This window comes from Neltuma alba, unplaced genomic scaffold (genome assembly GCF_004799145.2).
Source record: "Neltuma alba isolate B1F8T4 unplaced genomic scaffold, ASM479914v2 tig00011794_pilon, whole genome shotgun sequence".
In the NCBI taxonomy this organism is placed as follows: domain Eukaryota; kingdom Viridiplantae; phylum Streptophyta; class Magnoliopsida; order Fabales; family Fabaceae; genus Neltuma; species Neltuma alba.
The window spans coordinates 324,684-342,189 of NW_021636415.1; the positions used below are offsets into that span (position 1 = coordinate 324,684).

General features: G+C 32.2%; 1 protein-coding gene across 1 annotated transcript; it reads left to right on the forward strand.

Moving 5' to 3' along the window:
• Window positions 1–4,093: 4,093 nt before the first annotated feature.
• LOC114718053 (vacuolar protein 8-like) lies at window positions 4,094–5,881 on the forward strand. The gene is given in 2 exon segments (XM_028903302.1): window positions 4,094–4,711; window positions 4,713–5,881. Coding segments are annotated over 2 exon segments (1,662 nt in total). The 3' UTR covers window positions 5,757–5,881.
• The last annotated feature ends 11,625 nt before the right edge of the window (window positions 5,882–17,506 follow it).

Below are 17,506 nucleotides of genomic sequence, written 5' to 3' on the forward strand. Positions count from 1 at the left end.
GTCCTTTTAATCCATAACATAAGATGTCAGTTAAACATTTTTCACAAAATAAGGAATGTTAATTAAATCATTAAATATGTTTTTATTTTTTTGAGTTGCATGATTCAGCTATTTGATGCTTACATTTTGAACTAAAAGCAGTATTATTCAATAAATTCAAGTATTTTTTTATTTTATAACTAAACTTACATTTTCAATAATAACTCAAACAACTTTGCTTTTACAAACTGACTATTTATAAAATTAATCCAAACAACTTTTTTACTTTTACACAATAACTTTTATAAAAATCCAATCTAAACATAAACCATATTATCCAATCTAACTTTTTCAAAAGTCACTTTTATAAAATCTAATCTAAACATAAATCATATTATCCAATCTAACTTTTTCAAAAGTCAAGTTAAAAATAAGTTACTTATTTTACCGTTAATTCAAATGGATCCTAAATCAAAAGCTAAAATTTGATGCTTATGCCATCGGAAAAGTGGAGTGAGAAGGGGAAAAATGTGGGTCCTACTTTAAATAATTATTATCATGGAGAGAGAAGTTAAGAGAGAAATAATTAATTGTTACTCCTCAGATTCTATTTATAAGATAAAAAGAAAAGCAATTTTTTTGCCTTATTTATAAGGAGGAGAGAGATTTTTTTTTTTCCTTTGAATGTATAATTTTACATTTCATTTATTATTTATTGACTTTATTTTCATGATGTATAGTTTATATTAAATAAAGATAAAATTAAAACTTGTTGAATTATAAATGAGAGTTAATAGAGTTTAAAGTTTTTTTTAGTTTGTTTGAAACATATTAAAAAGTAATTTATAAATAAGACCATAAGAATAGTCCTTCTAATCCATATCATAAGATGTTAGTTAACTTTTTTCACAAAATAAGAAATGTTAGTTAAATCATTAAATATGTTTTAATTTTTTGAATTATATGATTTAGCTATTTAATGCTTACATTTTCAACTAAAATGAGTATTATTTAATAAATTCATACATTTTTTGTTATTTTACAACTAAATTTGTATTTTTAATAAAAATTCAAACAATTTTACTTTTACAAACTGATTTATTTAAAAAACTAATCCACACGACTGTTCTATTTTTATGAACTAATTTTTATAAAATTTAATCTAAACATAAATTATATTATTTAATTTAAGTTTTACTCAATTTTAATTTTTTAAAAGTTAAATTAAAAATAAATTACTTATTTTGCTGCTAATTCGAACATATCTTTAAGCATCTTGGCAGCTTAATTTAGGCTATGTTTGGATCTCAGTTTGTAACGCCAAAAGTGCATTGGAATGAGTGAAACTACGGTTACAAACTGCAATGGATAAAAAGCATGGTTTGGGTAGCCTGTCTTCTCCAACCAACTTTTGGGCAAACCGTTGGCCGTTTCCAACGCTGGGCTATGGTGCTTTTGGGACGTTTGAAACTGAGATCTATCGTTATTGGAGCATTATTTACTCATAAAAATATGACCTTCCACCGCTTTCCGAAGGTCCTTGCTCCCTGTTCTTCGATCTTGGTAGGGATGAAAGTGAATGACTCTCTCGCTCAAGCTCTGCTCCCGCCGTTCCTCTCTCTCAGTCCTCTCTGTGTTGAAGACGATGAGAGAAAGTCGAGAATGGTGATGGTGAAGGTGGAAGGGAATGATGGTCTTTGGTCCTGCTCTGCCACTCGCTGTTGAAGACGATGAAGGAGGGAAAAAGGTGGTGATGGTTGCGGGGATGTGGTATGCGTTGGTCGATGGTGAGTGATGGATGACTAAGGACGATGAGGTTGGGTATTGGTGTGGGCGGTTTTTTTTTTTTTTTCCTTGGAAGGCTGCATGTGTGAGGTCATATGTATGGGAAGGGTGTTGAAGAATAATCCTTATTCTTCCACCGTTCTGCTCCCTCCAGCTTCGTGAGAAGATGAGATATACCTTTGCCTTAAATGAAAACGCACAGTTTTTATTCTTTTTTTTTAAAAAATAAATATGAGGTCCTCCTTTATTATCATAATAACTATCTATAATATGTTTTCAAATTTTTCTTTGGTAACAAATATTTTTATTTAATATTAAAAAAAACAATAAACTATTATATTTTTATCAAATAATTTTATGTATTTTTTAAATTATTATCACATTAAAAATATAAAATTTCAAAAACTACTATTCATAAAGTCTATATTCTTTTTAGTCATTTTACAACTAAACTAACTTTTCTATTAATCATCCAAACAACTTTCAACTTTTTAACTAACTTTTTAAAAGCACCTATCCAAACATACACTAACTGACTTTTACTCTAACTTTAATTACAAAAGTCAGTTTATCCAGAAGTCAGTTTTGTCCAACGCCAATCCAAACATACCCTTAATCGTTGAGAGACGGATAAATCCATTTCTCTTATTTTGTCTACTTCACACGTGGGACATTTTCAAGCCATTAGCCAACATCACTTAAGAAAGAGAAAGAGAGTAGAAAATCGTCCCCACTTCACACGTGGCAGTCATAGCCACGTCAGCACCTTTTCAAATTTTATCATATCCCGATGGTTGTGTTGTGTCTCCCAAACACAATCCTACCCGTTCAATCGTCAAACCTGCTCGATCATTATGCTTCGCTGTCCCAAGCTTATGCCCTCCTTCTACCTGCAACAGAGTAAAATAATGCTTTTACCGGAGGAATCTTCTGACAACAATACTCTTCCATTAGAGAAGAGAGAGAATGGAGAAGCGTCATTTTTTTGAATCTGACTTCCATAGTTTATATCGTTATTCTTTCTTGTGTCGTGTCATCTCTTCAGGGAGAGCTTCCGACAAGCTGGATTTTCAAACTTGAATACCTTCGTTGAGATTTCGAGCCATTTATGCCTGTTTCTCTATCAGTAAACATAATAAACTATTTCTGGGTGTTTGTATTCTGAGAAACTGTTTCTGGGCATTTCTCGCTGCGGATTTTTGAAGCAATTTTTGTGTGAGACAGAGATTCTGCAGCTTGAAGACGAAGCTACATTGAGTTGGTTTCTCAATCTTAAGGTTGGTCTTTCAAGTTTATTCCCCCCCCCCTGTTGATCTCTGATTTTCTCCCAGATCAAAAAGAAAAAAGATCAATTTTCTTCTTTTTCTTTCTATTTCTTGTCTTTCTACATGAACATGAAGTCTCTGATTTTCTTCTACTGTTTTGGCCTGGGGATATGGAAGCAGAGGATAAGAAGATTAAAGCGGCATTTGATGGCGAATCTTTTGAATATTGATTGAAGCATGTTGTTTAGAATTCTCTTCTCTTTCTTTTCCAATGATTTGTATATGTACTTTCTTCTTCTTCTTCACTTGAAAGAAAGGCCTCTGTCTTTCTGGAACCACGAAGAAAAATATGAGAACCCAGCCAAGGATAGCACTGACTTGACCGTTGATGAAAAGTCCATATCGAGAAATAATTTTAATCGTACCCTCTACCAACTTCTGAAAAGTAAAGTTAGAGATATCTTTCTTGTTTACCAATATACCCCTAGGAGAACACTATATTACATATCAACCCTCCCTCTTGAGCATCTGTTTAACTTTTAACCCTCTAGTGAAGGGCCTTTTTGGAATATCATTAAAGAATCCGCCGTCAGTTTCTAAGTTGACGCCATATCTAGCCGTTAGAAGTCAATTCTATGTTTCTCTTCATTTCAATTAATAAAGTTTTATTCAATAGTGTTTTTCTTTTATTAAAAAAAAAACCGTCATGGTTGATTGGTTTGATACAACTCCACAGACTCGTGGGACATCGTTAGGTACTTAAGTTTTATCGTTTGAATCATGTTGCCAATAAACAAACTACGTTATGATCACTCAATAGATTCCATTTGAGGCCGTTGATTGATGTCGCGGTTGGCCCATGTTGTTCTTTTGCGTCTGGGAATTTTCTATTAGAATCTTAATTTACAATTTAAGAATTTTATGATTGCAACTGCTCCACCACTTCTTTTTTTAATCCTCCGTACTAATCTTACGTCTCTTTTGCCTTCTACAAAACCTCACTTGTTGATCATTTCTCTGAAGACTTGTTTATCTCTTCTTTTATCCCAACCAGATATCAGAAAATGGTGGAGCAACGTGGAGAAGTTGATGACAACAATTCCACAGAAGACTGGTTCTTGCGAGCACAAGAACTAGTACCCTTTGCTGTTAACAAGGCCAAAGAGGTCAAAGGCTTTTCTGGTAGGTGGAAAGTGATTGTTTCAAAGATAGAACAGATCCCATCGTGCTTATCAGACTTGTCTAGCCATCCGTGTTTCTCCAAGAATTCTCTCTGTAAGGAGCAATTGCAGGCTGTGTCGAAGACCCTCGAGGAAGCCATCAATTTAGCCGCGTTATGCGTGAAGGAGAGGTACGAAGGTAAGCTTCGAATGCAGAGTGATCTCGATGCTTTATCTGGGAAATTGGATTTGAATTTACGAGATTGTAGGCTATTGATCAAGTCTGGTGTCCTTGGTGAGTCTGCTTTTCCACTGGGTATGTCTGATGATGTGAAACAAGAGAATGATGTAAGAGAATTGTTTGCACGCCTTCAGATTGGTGACTTGGAGGCAAAGAACAGAGCTATAGACAATCTTGTTGAAGCAATGAAGGAAGAAGAAAAGAGTGTTATGGCTGTTCTAGGAAGAATCCAAATGGCTTCTTTAGTTCAATTGTTAACGGCTACTTGTACTAGGATAAGGGGAAAAGGCTGTTACTGTCATATGTTGTCTCGCAGAATCTGGGAACTGTGAGAATTGGCTTGTCTCTGAAGGTGTCTTGCCGCTTCTTATTCGGCTTATTGAATCTGGTGGGGCTATTGGAAAAGAGAAGGCTGCAATATGTCTCCAAAGGCTGTCCATGTCTGAGGAATCGGCCCGGGAAATTGTCAGAAATGGCGGCGTTGGACCACTAATGGAGCTATCTCATAATGGGGATTCCGTGTCCCAATCTGCTTCTGCTTGTTCTTTGAAGAACATATCGGTTCTTCCTGAATTGAGACAAGCTTTGGCTCAAGAAGGAATTGTGAAAACCATGATCAATCTCCTTGATCATGGAATTCTAGTGGGGAGCAAGGAATATGCTTCAGAATGCTTAAAGAATCTCACATCAAGCAATGAGAACCTGAGAAGGTCTGTTGTATCAGAAGGGGGAGCTAGGAGCCTTCTTGCTTATCTTGATGCTCCAATCCCTCAAGAATCAGCTGTCACTGCATTGAGGAATCTAGTCGGATCAATTGGCGAGCGAGATTTGATCTCATTAGGCCTCCTTCCTCGTTTGATCCATGTGCTAAACACAGGATCTTCTGGAGCTCAGCAGGCTGCTGTGTCAGCAATATGTAGAGTTTTGATCTCTGCAGAAATGAAGAAACTGGTGGCTGATGCTGGATTCATCCCACTGCTCATCAACATGCTGGAAGCTAAATCGACCAGCGCGAGAGAATTCGCGGCGCAAGCCATCGCGAGCTTGATGACAGTAACACAAAACCGCAGGGAAGTGAGAAGGAATGATAAGAGTGTGCCAAATTTGGTTCAGTTGCTTGATCCAAGCCCACAAAATAGTGCAAAGAAATATGCAATTTCTTGTTTATGTTCACTTTCTTCAAGCAGGAAATGTAAGAGGCTGATGATTGCTTATGGGGCAATTGGATACCTGAAGAAGCTTAAAGAGATGGATATTCCAGGGGCTAAAATGCTACTTGACAGATTGGAAAGAGGGAAATTGAGAAGCTTATTTAGCAGAAAATGAGCTTTCTTGATCATGAAAGTTTATCTTTTGTTTATTTGTTCTTGTGAATTATGTTTGTTTGGTTGTTTCATTATCTATATGAAACAAAGTAGCTTCAGGCTGTTCATCTATATAAAATCGATGTTAATATATAATGTGCTCTGTATATTCCTCGTTCTCTCTAGTATGTTATCTTATGCAGTTTGAGTTTCGAGGATGTTGGTATAATAATGCCAAGGTATTGCTTTTAGTAAATTAATGACATCTATTATTAATTAATTAAAACAGTATATTATTGCCAAATTCGTAAGTGTACGATAACTTTTCTATTATAAACAACTAGCTTAATTTCTAAAAGTTTTCAACAAAAAAACAAGTGGCTTGGAACTCCATTTATTTATGCGACCTGTAAGTGGACATTTCGCAGTTTGAACCAACTCTTACGAGCAGTAAAAAAAAATTATTTTTACTAAAATGCGACAAGTGAAAAATTTTATATTTAATTATATTTTATTAATATATATTTATCAATTATATTTATAATAATGATCATTCGTATTTTTAATTTATTTGTTTATTTATTTCATAGTATAAAAACTATATAGCATAATAATATAGACTCTCCCATCCTTATTATAAACACGTATAATAACTTTATATAATTGATGAAGTAGTTAAAACTAATTATTGCTGGTAAAATATCAAAAGCTACGCTCAATAAAAATTACTATCTCCAATCCTTAATATAAGAGTTGAATAATTAATTTGCAAAGAATAAGAAAATTAGTTAAGTGTGTTATTTATCACAAATATATATTAGTTTTCTTAAATCATTTTAATCATATGCAATGAAAACTACCTTAGTAAAATTATCTTTGAAAAATAACTAAAATAAGAAAATTGCGAATAGGGACCCATGACAACATTAGCATAAGTTTTGACAACAATATTATGGGTTTTGACAACAACTTTATAAATAGGTTTTGTATGTATTTTTCAATTTCTAGGATCTTTTTTTTAAGATTTTCTCATTATCTTTCAATTAATGGGGATATTTTGGGGAAAAAATGAAAACAAAGTGAGGTGAGATACTCCTCCGTCCTCAATATAGGACCCAATTGTTGAGTAGTTTTGGTCCTAAATATAAGACCCATTTTTATATTTACCAATTTTCTCTAAATTACCTTTATGGATACTCCATCACCATATCAAGTAGAAGAGGGAGATAGGGTATTAAGAAAATGATTATGATGTTTTAGGAAAAACATGTCATATTTCTTATAATTAACTAACTTACCTAACTTCCTTAATCTAATCAAATTAGTTAAATGGGTCTTATATTAAGGAACGGAGGAGTATTATATTTAGAACCAAATACAATCTCCTTATTAGATCTTATACATGGTTAACTAGTTAAAAGATTTTATAATTAGCTAAAAATAATTGATGAAAAAAAATAATATTTTAAACAAAACATGTTGTATTATAGAGGTGCTTAAAACAAAGACGGACAGGAGTATCTTATTTTCTTGGTGGTCAACTTTAAATGAACATTATTAATATAATTCAAGCACTTATTTTCTTGGATTGCCTTCAAGTAACAGTTTAGTTTTTTTACCCTTTTATCCGATGGATATTAGCACAACTGTAATTTTAGGATCCATTGGCAATTGGTTAGGCGTAGGTGATTGAATGCTTCTCTCACAGAAAGCAACTTTCCTCTTGAGCCTTCACTTTTCTTCTCTGGTTTTGCAGTTGCACGACTGTTTCTAATGTTTTAGAAATCAAAACACAACTCCAGCTATATTTTTATTTTTCTTATGTTGAGTTTAGGTTGGATCATTTCATCTTTTTCTTGTTACTGTTGGGTTGGTTCTGGTTATATTTTCTCCTCGTCTCCTATATTTTTCTGTGTCCGATCCTCCTTCTTCTTCTTTTCTCCCCTTCACTTGGTTGTTTCTCAGCTCTCAGACTGTCCGGTCTTTGAATAATCATAAAGAATTTCAGCCTAAAACCAGTTCCAGCCTAATAGGGGTCGAACGATAGTTTGAAATGGCCCAACCACAAAACTAGTTTTTACGGTAGAAACGAGCCATCCCTTAGTCTAGCTGATAGTTCGACCGGTTAGACTATCCATTTCAGCTCGTTTTTATAAACACTGATAAATAGTGAAGAATAAAACCCACTCATTTTAATTTATTTTTTATCATGTGCCTATCCATTATAGAGTCAAGTTCCTCCCATATATTGGAAAAAAAATGAAACAGAGTTTTTAAAACTAATTTTATCACATCAAATTTGTTAATATAAGTTAAAGATTAGTAGTATTTATAGGTACTGAACATGTAAAATTTATGTTCATTTGTCATAAAACATGTATGTTGATAATTTAAGTCAAGAGAAACTTGAATGAAAAAGGACACAAATATATAACGCATGACTCGTACAGATCATTTTGAAGTTTCTGGGGGAACAAACTTTAAAAACAGACTTCCATTAAATTTTGCTAAAACCAAGCAAACATTAATTTTTTTCTTTTTTTCATGATGCTGATAGATATTTTCCCTAAATCAATGAGTTATCTTGGCAGAATCGCATTTGTTCTTACTAAATTCAATGAAATTATAATAATTTAGTCTTTTTATTATTATGTTAGGAAATAAAATATACTCTTCATCTATACGTTAACTAGGTATATTCTATATTAATTAATTCATTTAGATTAATGCAGAATAAGTTAATAAAAAAATTAAAGGTGAAATAGATTTTATTTTATAAATAAAAGATAAAATGCGGTATTGATGCATTTCATATCACGGGGCTCTCAGTTCATTCTACTTTTTGGATACAAAAGAGGGCAACAAAAACAGCTTCTTGAATACGTATCAATGGTACTGAAAGCCCATAACATATACCCATGAAATAAGTAAATGGGCCTCATTTTTGCTTTGCCAAGCTCAAATCATGCATGAAAAGCCCAAGGAGGGAGGATGCCATGAACAGTAACTTGATGGATTATGTTGACCTAATGGAAAACTTAATCTTTTAGGTCCCTCCAATTTGAAACCGAGCGCAGCTCCGTCCCCTGTTTTTAATTTGAAGCAACTCAGGTCTTTATCATTTAACTTAATTATAATTTGATCTGTGAATTTGAAACTTAATGCAACTCAATCTATATAGTTTAACTACGTTAAATATAGGTACTAAAAAATATAAGGAAATTTACAACTCTTATTTTAGGTTACGTGGAAAGAGAAATGCAAGCGTATAGATGTGAATAAACAAATAAAATATGATGATTTACCAAAAACATAAGAAAATTTACAACCACTATTTTAGGTTTTGTGGAGAATAAAATTGAAGTGTCTATCAGTATTTTAAGAGTTGGACTGAATGTTTAACCAGAAAGGCTAGTGTCTATCAATATTTTAAAAGTTGGACTGAATGTTCAACCAGAAAGACGAGCAAATCATGAGTCAGATGGTCGAATTGGTTAGATTGGCCTGGTCGTGTAATAATTAAATAAAAATAAAAATAATATTCTATACATATACAGTAATATTATAGATATGTCAAATAATTAAAGTAGAATATAATTCTTATAGATTCTTAAAAACTAAAAAAGACGGAAAAGAAAAATGGAGAAAAGAATAGATTTATTCTTTGTCAAATCTTAATTAATGTTTTAAGAAAAATGAATAAATAAATGTTAACGAACGTAATCCCAATTCCCCAGATTTTAGCATTGCTGCATGCCGTATTCAAAGCAAAACATTTTTTTTTTGCATATTTTTCGATACTCCTCCATTTTCCAAGAGGCTTCTTGTATCTCTCTCTTCTCGTCTTCAAACTCATCTTCGTCCATTGCTCTTCCAGATTCAAAATCCCCCATGGTCTTTAATCAGCCACGGTACTCGATTTTTCACCTTCATCCCTCCCTCATCATCTTCGATAATCTCATTTTCTTTCTCCTCCTCCAACCTTTTTACAGTTGTGCGCTTTTGTTATCATCGTTGGAGAAGAAAAGGCAATAAACCATGCTTTCATATTCCTCCTTTCGATTTTGAAACCTTGGTTTATTTTCTTTTCTTGGCTGGTTGCTGTCTTTCTCTCATCCTTCCTTCTTTTCTTTCCTCTTTTCCTGTTCCTTGTCACATTCTGATTCCAAACAAAGAAAGAAACTTTGACGCCGAAACAGAGGCTTCAACCACTCGAGAATCGTCGACAAGGGCTGACTCGAAACTGCGTACGCAAGATTACTCAGACAAAGAAGAACTCGTAGCAGTCAAAAAGGATTCACCCTTGGCTTGTTCTGAGCAACGCAGGACTTGTGTTCTCCTCTACGATAAAACGGCTCTCATCAGCACAACACCCCAACATAGTTCCCACCATGGGTTTCTCACAAGAAGCCGACGAGAGAATCATAGTGAGTGAATTGGGTAAGCCTGTAATTGTATCTGCATCAAACCCAAGTGGGTTTCACTTTTGCATAAGACAAAAGAGGTTGATAATTCGCGGCAGGAGCACAAAGAGGGTTTGAGTATTTGCACGAAGTGGTTGCGCAAAGCATAGTTCATGGTTGTGTCAACTTGTCGAACATCCTCATCGGCATAAACTCCTGTGCCAGAATTTCAGATTACGGACTCAACTTTTTGGCGCCAAAAGAGAAGAGAGAGATAGTGGGGTAGTGTGAACGGAAGAGGGTGGAGGTGTTGTCAACTGGGCAAGAGATGGTTGGAGGAAACAGGGGTCAGGCTAGATGGTGAAGGAGATGTCTCGGATGTCCTAACGGAAATCTTAACCGCGTTAATAGTTTTTTAACAGTAAGGATTAACTAATTTTACAGTAACAAATTAAAGGAATTAATAAAAAAAAAAAAGTATAAGGAACTAATGCAAAATTGATGAAAACTATAAAGACCTCCAAATTAATTTTTCCTAATAATAAATATTAAGATGAATTCCTTAAGCATCTTGTCAGAAAGTTCGATCTCTAACAGTATGTATGGAGGGGGTCTCGTGACTAACATTAAAGCCTTTTAAAAAAAAATCTACGATGCAAAGAGATTAGTCACTGTTATTTATGGTGGATATACTATATTCAACAAAAAAATGGAATTTGAAAAATGGAATCTCCTAGATTAGAAAAAAAATGAAATACTCCTCCACGTTTATTTGATGAGATCCTTACATAAAGATACATATAGACAGGAAAAAAAAAAAATATACTTCTTAATTTCCGTGCATAGTATATTAGTGAAGAAAATAGATATAGTCAGATTCGATCAATATAAATGTTTCAAGGTAAGATAAGAAAATAATGGTTTCGATGTAAATGGTGTGAAACAATCAAGAAAGCAAGAATCTGATGAGAAAATAGGAGAAATCAAAGAGGAAAGGGAGACTGAGGAAAGAAAGCCGAGAGAGAAAATGACCGTAATATGAATTTCCAACATTCAGTTTTTGAAGCCTGCGGTAATCCTAAAATGTTTATAAACTAGGCTAATTACGAAAATTAAAATAATAAACAAAATCTAAAAATGAAGATAATAGGATAGGGGGTTAATCTAAAAATGAGGATAATGGGATAGTGGGTTAAAGTAACTGTCCACTAATTTAAACAAATATAATTAATTAAAATAAACTAATTGATAAAAGTGCAGAATCAAATTAAAAATCAACTAAGTCCTAAATATCTGTATTAGATGTGTATAAAAAACTAAAAACAAAATCTACCCCTAACTACCCTAAAATTCAATACAAATGTTTCAAGGCATAGGGGGGGGGACAATGCCTTTGTTGTAAAGATGCTTCGAGTACAGCCACTTCTTTTGTATACACTACGAAAAAAGACCTTCGGCGATGACTTTCAATAACGGCTTTAAAAACTCACCATTAAAAATTGACTTTTTATGTTGACAACAAAAGTCGCCACTAAAAGTATGACATTCAACGGTGACAATAATAGTTGCCGCTAAACACTTTATCGCTAAAAGTCTTGACTTGTAGTGTCAACTTTTTAGAGTAGACTTTAAGTGGTGACTATCACCAGTGAATGTATGATTTTCAGTGACTATCACCAGTTGTCATTAAGGCTGTGTTTGGGTGACACCCCAAACCATGGTTTGGGGAATAAATCATCCAAACACCCACCCAAAAACCAAAACCATGGTTTTGGAAAAAGCAAAATTTTTTTGCTTTTGGAGAAAAAAGAGAGAGTGTGAGAGCCTATAGGATATGTATTTTGTTATTTTTTTTATAAACATATTTTTTTATAAACATATTTAATCTTGTATTTTATAAATATATATACATATTAATTATTTATTAATTATATTATCTTATGTATTATTAATTATGTTGGTAAAAAATATATTATTAACAATTTTATTCTGTAACACCCTGAATTTTATGATTTAGGATGAGTAGAAAAGAGAAAAATTTATTAAAATTATTTATTTGCCAATTAAAGGGGGAAAATTATGGAATGATGATTTTTAGGGTTTAGAGACATTTTGGAAAAGGCATTTCCCCAAAAATGGCTTAAATAATTTTAATAGATAATTTTAAGAGAAGAATGGTTTATTTTCTCTGGAAATTATGGAAAAATACTTAGAGATTTATATTTAATCTGAGAATTTTAGGATAACCAGCTGTGATGGATAAGAAAAATCCATTCAGGATATTTTGGTTTAATTTTTGGATATATCTTATATTTCAGAAAAATAGGAGAGGAATAATATTGGAGGAACAAATATGTTGGAGGGCAAAATGGTCCAGGAATTTTGTGATACACGTGCTGCCTTCTCTATAAGCCATCTGATTCACTCCTCCATTAAACAACTGATCACCCATGCGTTTTATTTTACTTCACTCGGTGTCCGTAGAAAATCAGAGTGAGAGCGCGAGCGAGAGAGGGAGAGCCCGGGAGAAGAGGCTGTGCTGAATCTTGGTGATCGGAGGTAGTTTTCTTGCATGCAATCAGCGAATCTGCCTAAGGTGAGCCTCCTAAGCACTCTTCTATTGTTGTTTTCTGCAAATGATGGTTAGATATCAAGTTTTGAGTCGCTGGAGTTGGAGTTCTAGTGAGAGAAAATGGAGGAAAGAAGAGGAGGACCGGTTGGTTCTTGTTCTATGGCAAGATTGAAGTGTGTGGTGGTAGTTTTTGAGTTGCATGTCTCTTTCTTTGCCTCTGTTTTACTTTCAGAACTGAATGCGCATGGGTAGTGGTACTTGGAATTTGGATTCGTGAAGCCAAATGGGGAAAAACCGAACTGATATATATATATATAAATATATATATGTGTATGTATATTGTTTAGCCATGGTCGTTCGTTATTTGCTCTGATTTTGATGGCTAAAACAGAGGGAAGGTTGCTGTTCAATTTTGTAGCTCTGTATCTAATAAAACAAAGATCCATTGCAGCGAAAATCTCATTTCATGTGATGGTTTGACTGATCCTTCTTGCTGTTAAATCTGTAGAGCTAGAGTTTGGTATCCGGTGTAGTGTGTATGTATGTGTGTGTGTGTGTGTGTGTATATATATATATATACACACCTTCGGTTGCTGCTCTATTTTGGTTGTCTGAAACAGAGCTTATTCTTCCCCATGATATGGCGTCGGTTATGGTTAAAGGAAGAGAGGGAAGAAAGAGAATGGTGCAGCACGTAATCTAACTTCCTTGTATGATAAATTGTAAAACCAAGTCCTTATATTTTAGTGTGATAGGTGTATATTTTTCTCCAAGCTATGTTAACCGTGGCTTTATTTCAAGTGTGGAAGTTTTGGGTTCTACATACATACATATATATATTTATATATATATAAGTGCTGTATATATGTAATATTTGGATGTAAACCGTGAGAATTATGGAGATTGTGAACGGTTGAAGTCTATTTTCAAATCTGAAAATTCTTTTTGAGATTTAAGGTATAAGGCTAGCTACCCGAGACATTCATGGGTCATTAAAGATGTGTTGGAAATAGAATATTTGTGTGCTAGGACTTAGAAGATTATGGAGATCATGGCTGGAAATAATTTCCATTGATATTTTATGGGAAAATATTGTCCTAATTATTCTATCATGCTTGGGGATTACGGAATAATTAGTGAATCAATTTTATTAAAGTCTGGAAATTTGCTGGAGAAGGAGTAAAGCCATGGAGTTTAATGGAAAGAACAATTAAGAACATATAGAATAATTATTTTGATAGTTTGAATAAGAAAATTATCCAAGATGACCAACTATTAAGTAAGGGTAGAGATTGAGAAAGATTGGGATTTAAAGAGAGATTTTTAATTTATGAATTATAGTTGGACTAAGTATTAATCTACCCTTACTAATATAATAGGTTTTGATATCTGTGAAAGCCCACCGAAGAAGCTAAGAGAAAGGAAGCAAGTAAGGTTTAATTTTGAAGCGGAAGGTTCAGGTAGTAGTTCTTTCCTCCCTTACACTTGTGTATGATTGCTGCATGTCTGTTTGTGCCATATTGCTATTCAAAAAGCATGAGAACATGTAATCCTTAATTCCTTGCATGGATTATTTAGCCGTGATCACGTGTAGCTGATAGACATGGGGCAGTGATTGCCAATTATTTGCGCTTTACTTATTCAGCTTGTCTAACCGACATGGGGCAGTGATTGCCAATTATATGCGCGGCAGTGATTGCCTATTATTTGCGCATTATTTATTCAGCTTGTCTATCTGTCATTGCGCATAAATGTTTAATTGCATTAGCTTGCAAGGTTTTGTTCCATATGGCTTGTTTTGCATGTTTTATGTGATCTGCACATTTGTTTGATAGAAATTACTACTACGGGGATTCTTCGGAATCTCACCCCCCAATTTATGATGAACAGTGAAGGCTAGTAGCTAGAAGGACAAGGAGGTTATTTAAGAAGAAGGTGGGCTGGTTGAAGATCAGAGATACCTGTTATAATTCTGTAAATTGTATAGCAAAACATATAGGCAAGTAACTTTACTTGCTCTATGGAAATATTATTTTGTATCCTTTAGAAGAAGGAGGTGAGCATTTCCAGGTGCACGTATATGCTGTCAACCAAGAGCGTTGCTTTATTTTAAGATTGTATAGTATGAAATTATTTTAGGTGATAATAGATTAAGTTGAAAGCAAGGTTGACATTGGGTCACTCATCAGTTATCTGAAGGTTTGAAATATTTGATCAACAGATTCCAATGTTAAAGAAAAAAAAAATTTCCCTGTCTTTTCCCAGGACGGAAACCTGGTGTTAGTGATTCTCAGACGTTAAAATGATTCTATTAATATATATATAAAAGTGAGGTGTTGCATATTCCTTCAAATTAAAATATATCATAAAATCTATTTTTTTTGTAATTATCATATTAACTTATATATTTTTTTTAGTAATTTGTATATATAAAAAGTGCTTTTGATAACAACTATCCAAACACTCTTATTTCTCAGAATCACTTTTTTACAAAATCTATTCTTCACAGAATCTATTCTTTCCAGAATCTATTCTCTAAAAGTTATTCTCCAAACCATGGTTTGGTTTCATCCAAACACACCCTAAAAATCAAATTTTCAGCAGCAATGTTTTTATGTCATCGTTGAAAGTGTCGGCTACAATTCTCGTTGTTGAAAAGCAATCTCATTTTTTGCAATAATTTTTATTACCAATGATTATAATTTTTTTATTTTCATATTTTAAAGATAATATTTAACATATCAAATTATTAAATGTGTTATTTAATTTATAATGAATGATACATCTATTAATATATGTATTATTTTTTAATTAAACTGGTATATATAGCCAAGGTGTAAAGTTCCAACTTTGATTTCTTTATTTGGTGTGTATACTTAAAAAACAATTATTTAACTAATTTGATATGCATAATATAAAAAGGATAGGAGAAAGTTTTAATAAGATTCCTTTTTAGCTTATAATCAATTGAAGAGAAAAATATATAAAAACTAATTAAATAGATGCAAATATCCATACATTTAATTAAATATAGATATCTTTGAAGTTACACCTATTTAATTATAAAAATATGCACCTATCATAGGCATGTGTTTTCATGTTCCATCCAAATTTTCAAAAAAAAAAAAAGGAAGAAAAATACTCCGATTCAAAAGAAAAGAAGACAAATCAATTAGTTAAAGAATAATATGTTTGATATTAAATACAAAAGCTAGTATAAGGGTTCTTTTTTTGTTTTAACGGTAAGACATTTACTTTGTTTTTCAAATTTATAATTCTTTTTTCTAAACTCTCCAACACATACTAAGGGGTATTTATCAAGAGGTAGTTTCCAAAACAAATAATCATAGGGGCACTTCAAAAAGAAAATCAACATATGGTTTTATACAAATAATTAAGTTAACTAATTTTCTTAATATGTAGTAATTAATTAACTAGATCGTATATTTAGAATCAAAGTTAGTATAGTTTTTGATGTGCTATTCTAGTTTGACAAAAAAAAATTTCCTATATCAATCTAATAAAAACACAATTTGCCAAATCATGTTATGTATAATACGACTTCTGACATATATACGAGGTTATATGCAATTTGTTTTTGTTCTTCCACGCCTTTATCAAGATATCCTTATAGGTAAATGAGACTTAATCACTCTTTTTGTCTAAAGAAATTTATAAATATATTTATATGATATTATATGATTTTTTAAATATTTTCTTGAAATATAAATACAAATCATATAATTAAGCCTATAAAAGTTTAATAAATTTATCCTCAGGCCATGTGGCGTTTTTCTTCACACCTTAATCAAGATACCCTTATAGATAGATTAGATATAATCACATTTTTGTCAAAAAAAAATATTACATATATTTATATGATATTATATAATTATTTAATGTTATCTTAAAATATCAATGTAAATCATACATTTATTCTACAATTTCTAATAAATTAATAGTCAAGAAATAAAAATAACAAAAGCTAAGAATATACTGTAATAATTTGCCAACAAATTTTTTAAAATTATATAATTAATTTAGATGAAAAATAAATTTTAAAGCAATGAAAAAAATGACGTAATCTATAAATGACTTTTTTCATTTTTATATATAATAATTTTAATTTTTAATCAATATATTAAATAATATTAAAAAATGAATATAAATAAAGACTTTAGTGAATGTATTATATTTCATTCATTATATAAATATTTTAATTTATTTAAGAAGATATTATTCATATTTTATCAATATATATCAAAATATAAAATATAATATTAATCTATATATTTCCATAATATTTATAATATTTATTAATACAAACATTTACGTTAACAGATGTAGAATTTAACATATTCATACAATACTATTTATATATTCATATCATATATAGATTAATAAATGTTTATTATAAATAATATTATATATATAATTTTGTAATTAAAAAAAAGAATTCATGACAATTCACATGGCAGGATAAATAACAAAGGGGTTAAGGATTCGAATATGAGCAAGTATATATTTAGGAGGTGAAAATATTAAGTGATGATGTGGCATGATGTGGTGAGGGTTGATGATGCAGCAACATGTGGCAGGTAGTGGGGGAGGCGATGACATGGTGCGACATGTGGTAAGTGGGGGCATGCAGGTGACGTGGCAATTAGGTGGATGATGTGGTGCGACTTGGCAAAGGATAATGATATGTCATTATTTTTTTACACTTTTGGCTGTCACATATAGGGTTGCCGTTGAAAGTGACATTTAGTTGTAACATATGTGCTTTCAGTGCTGAAA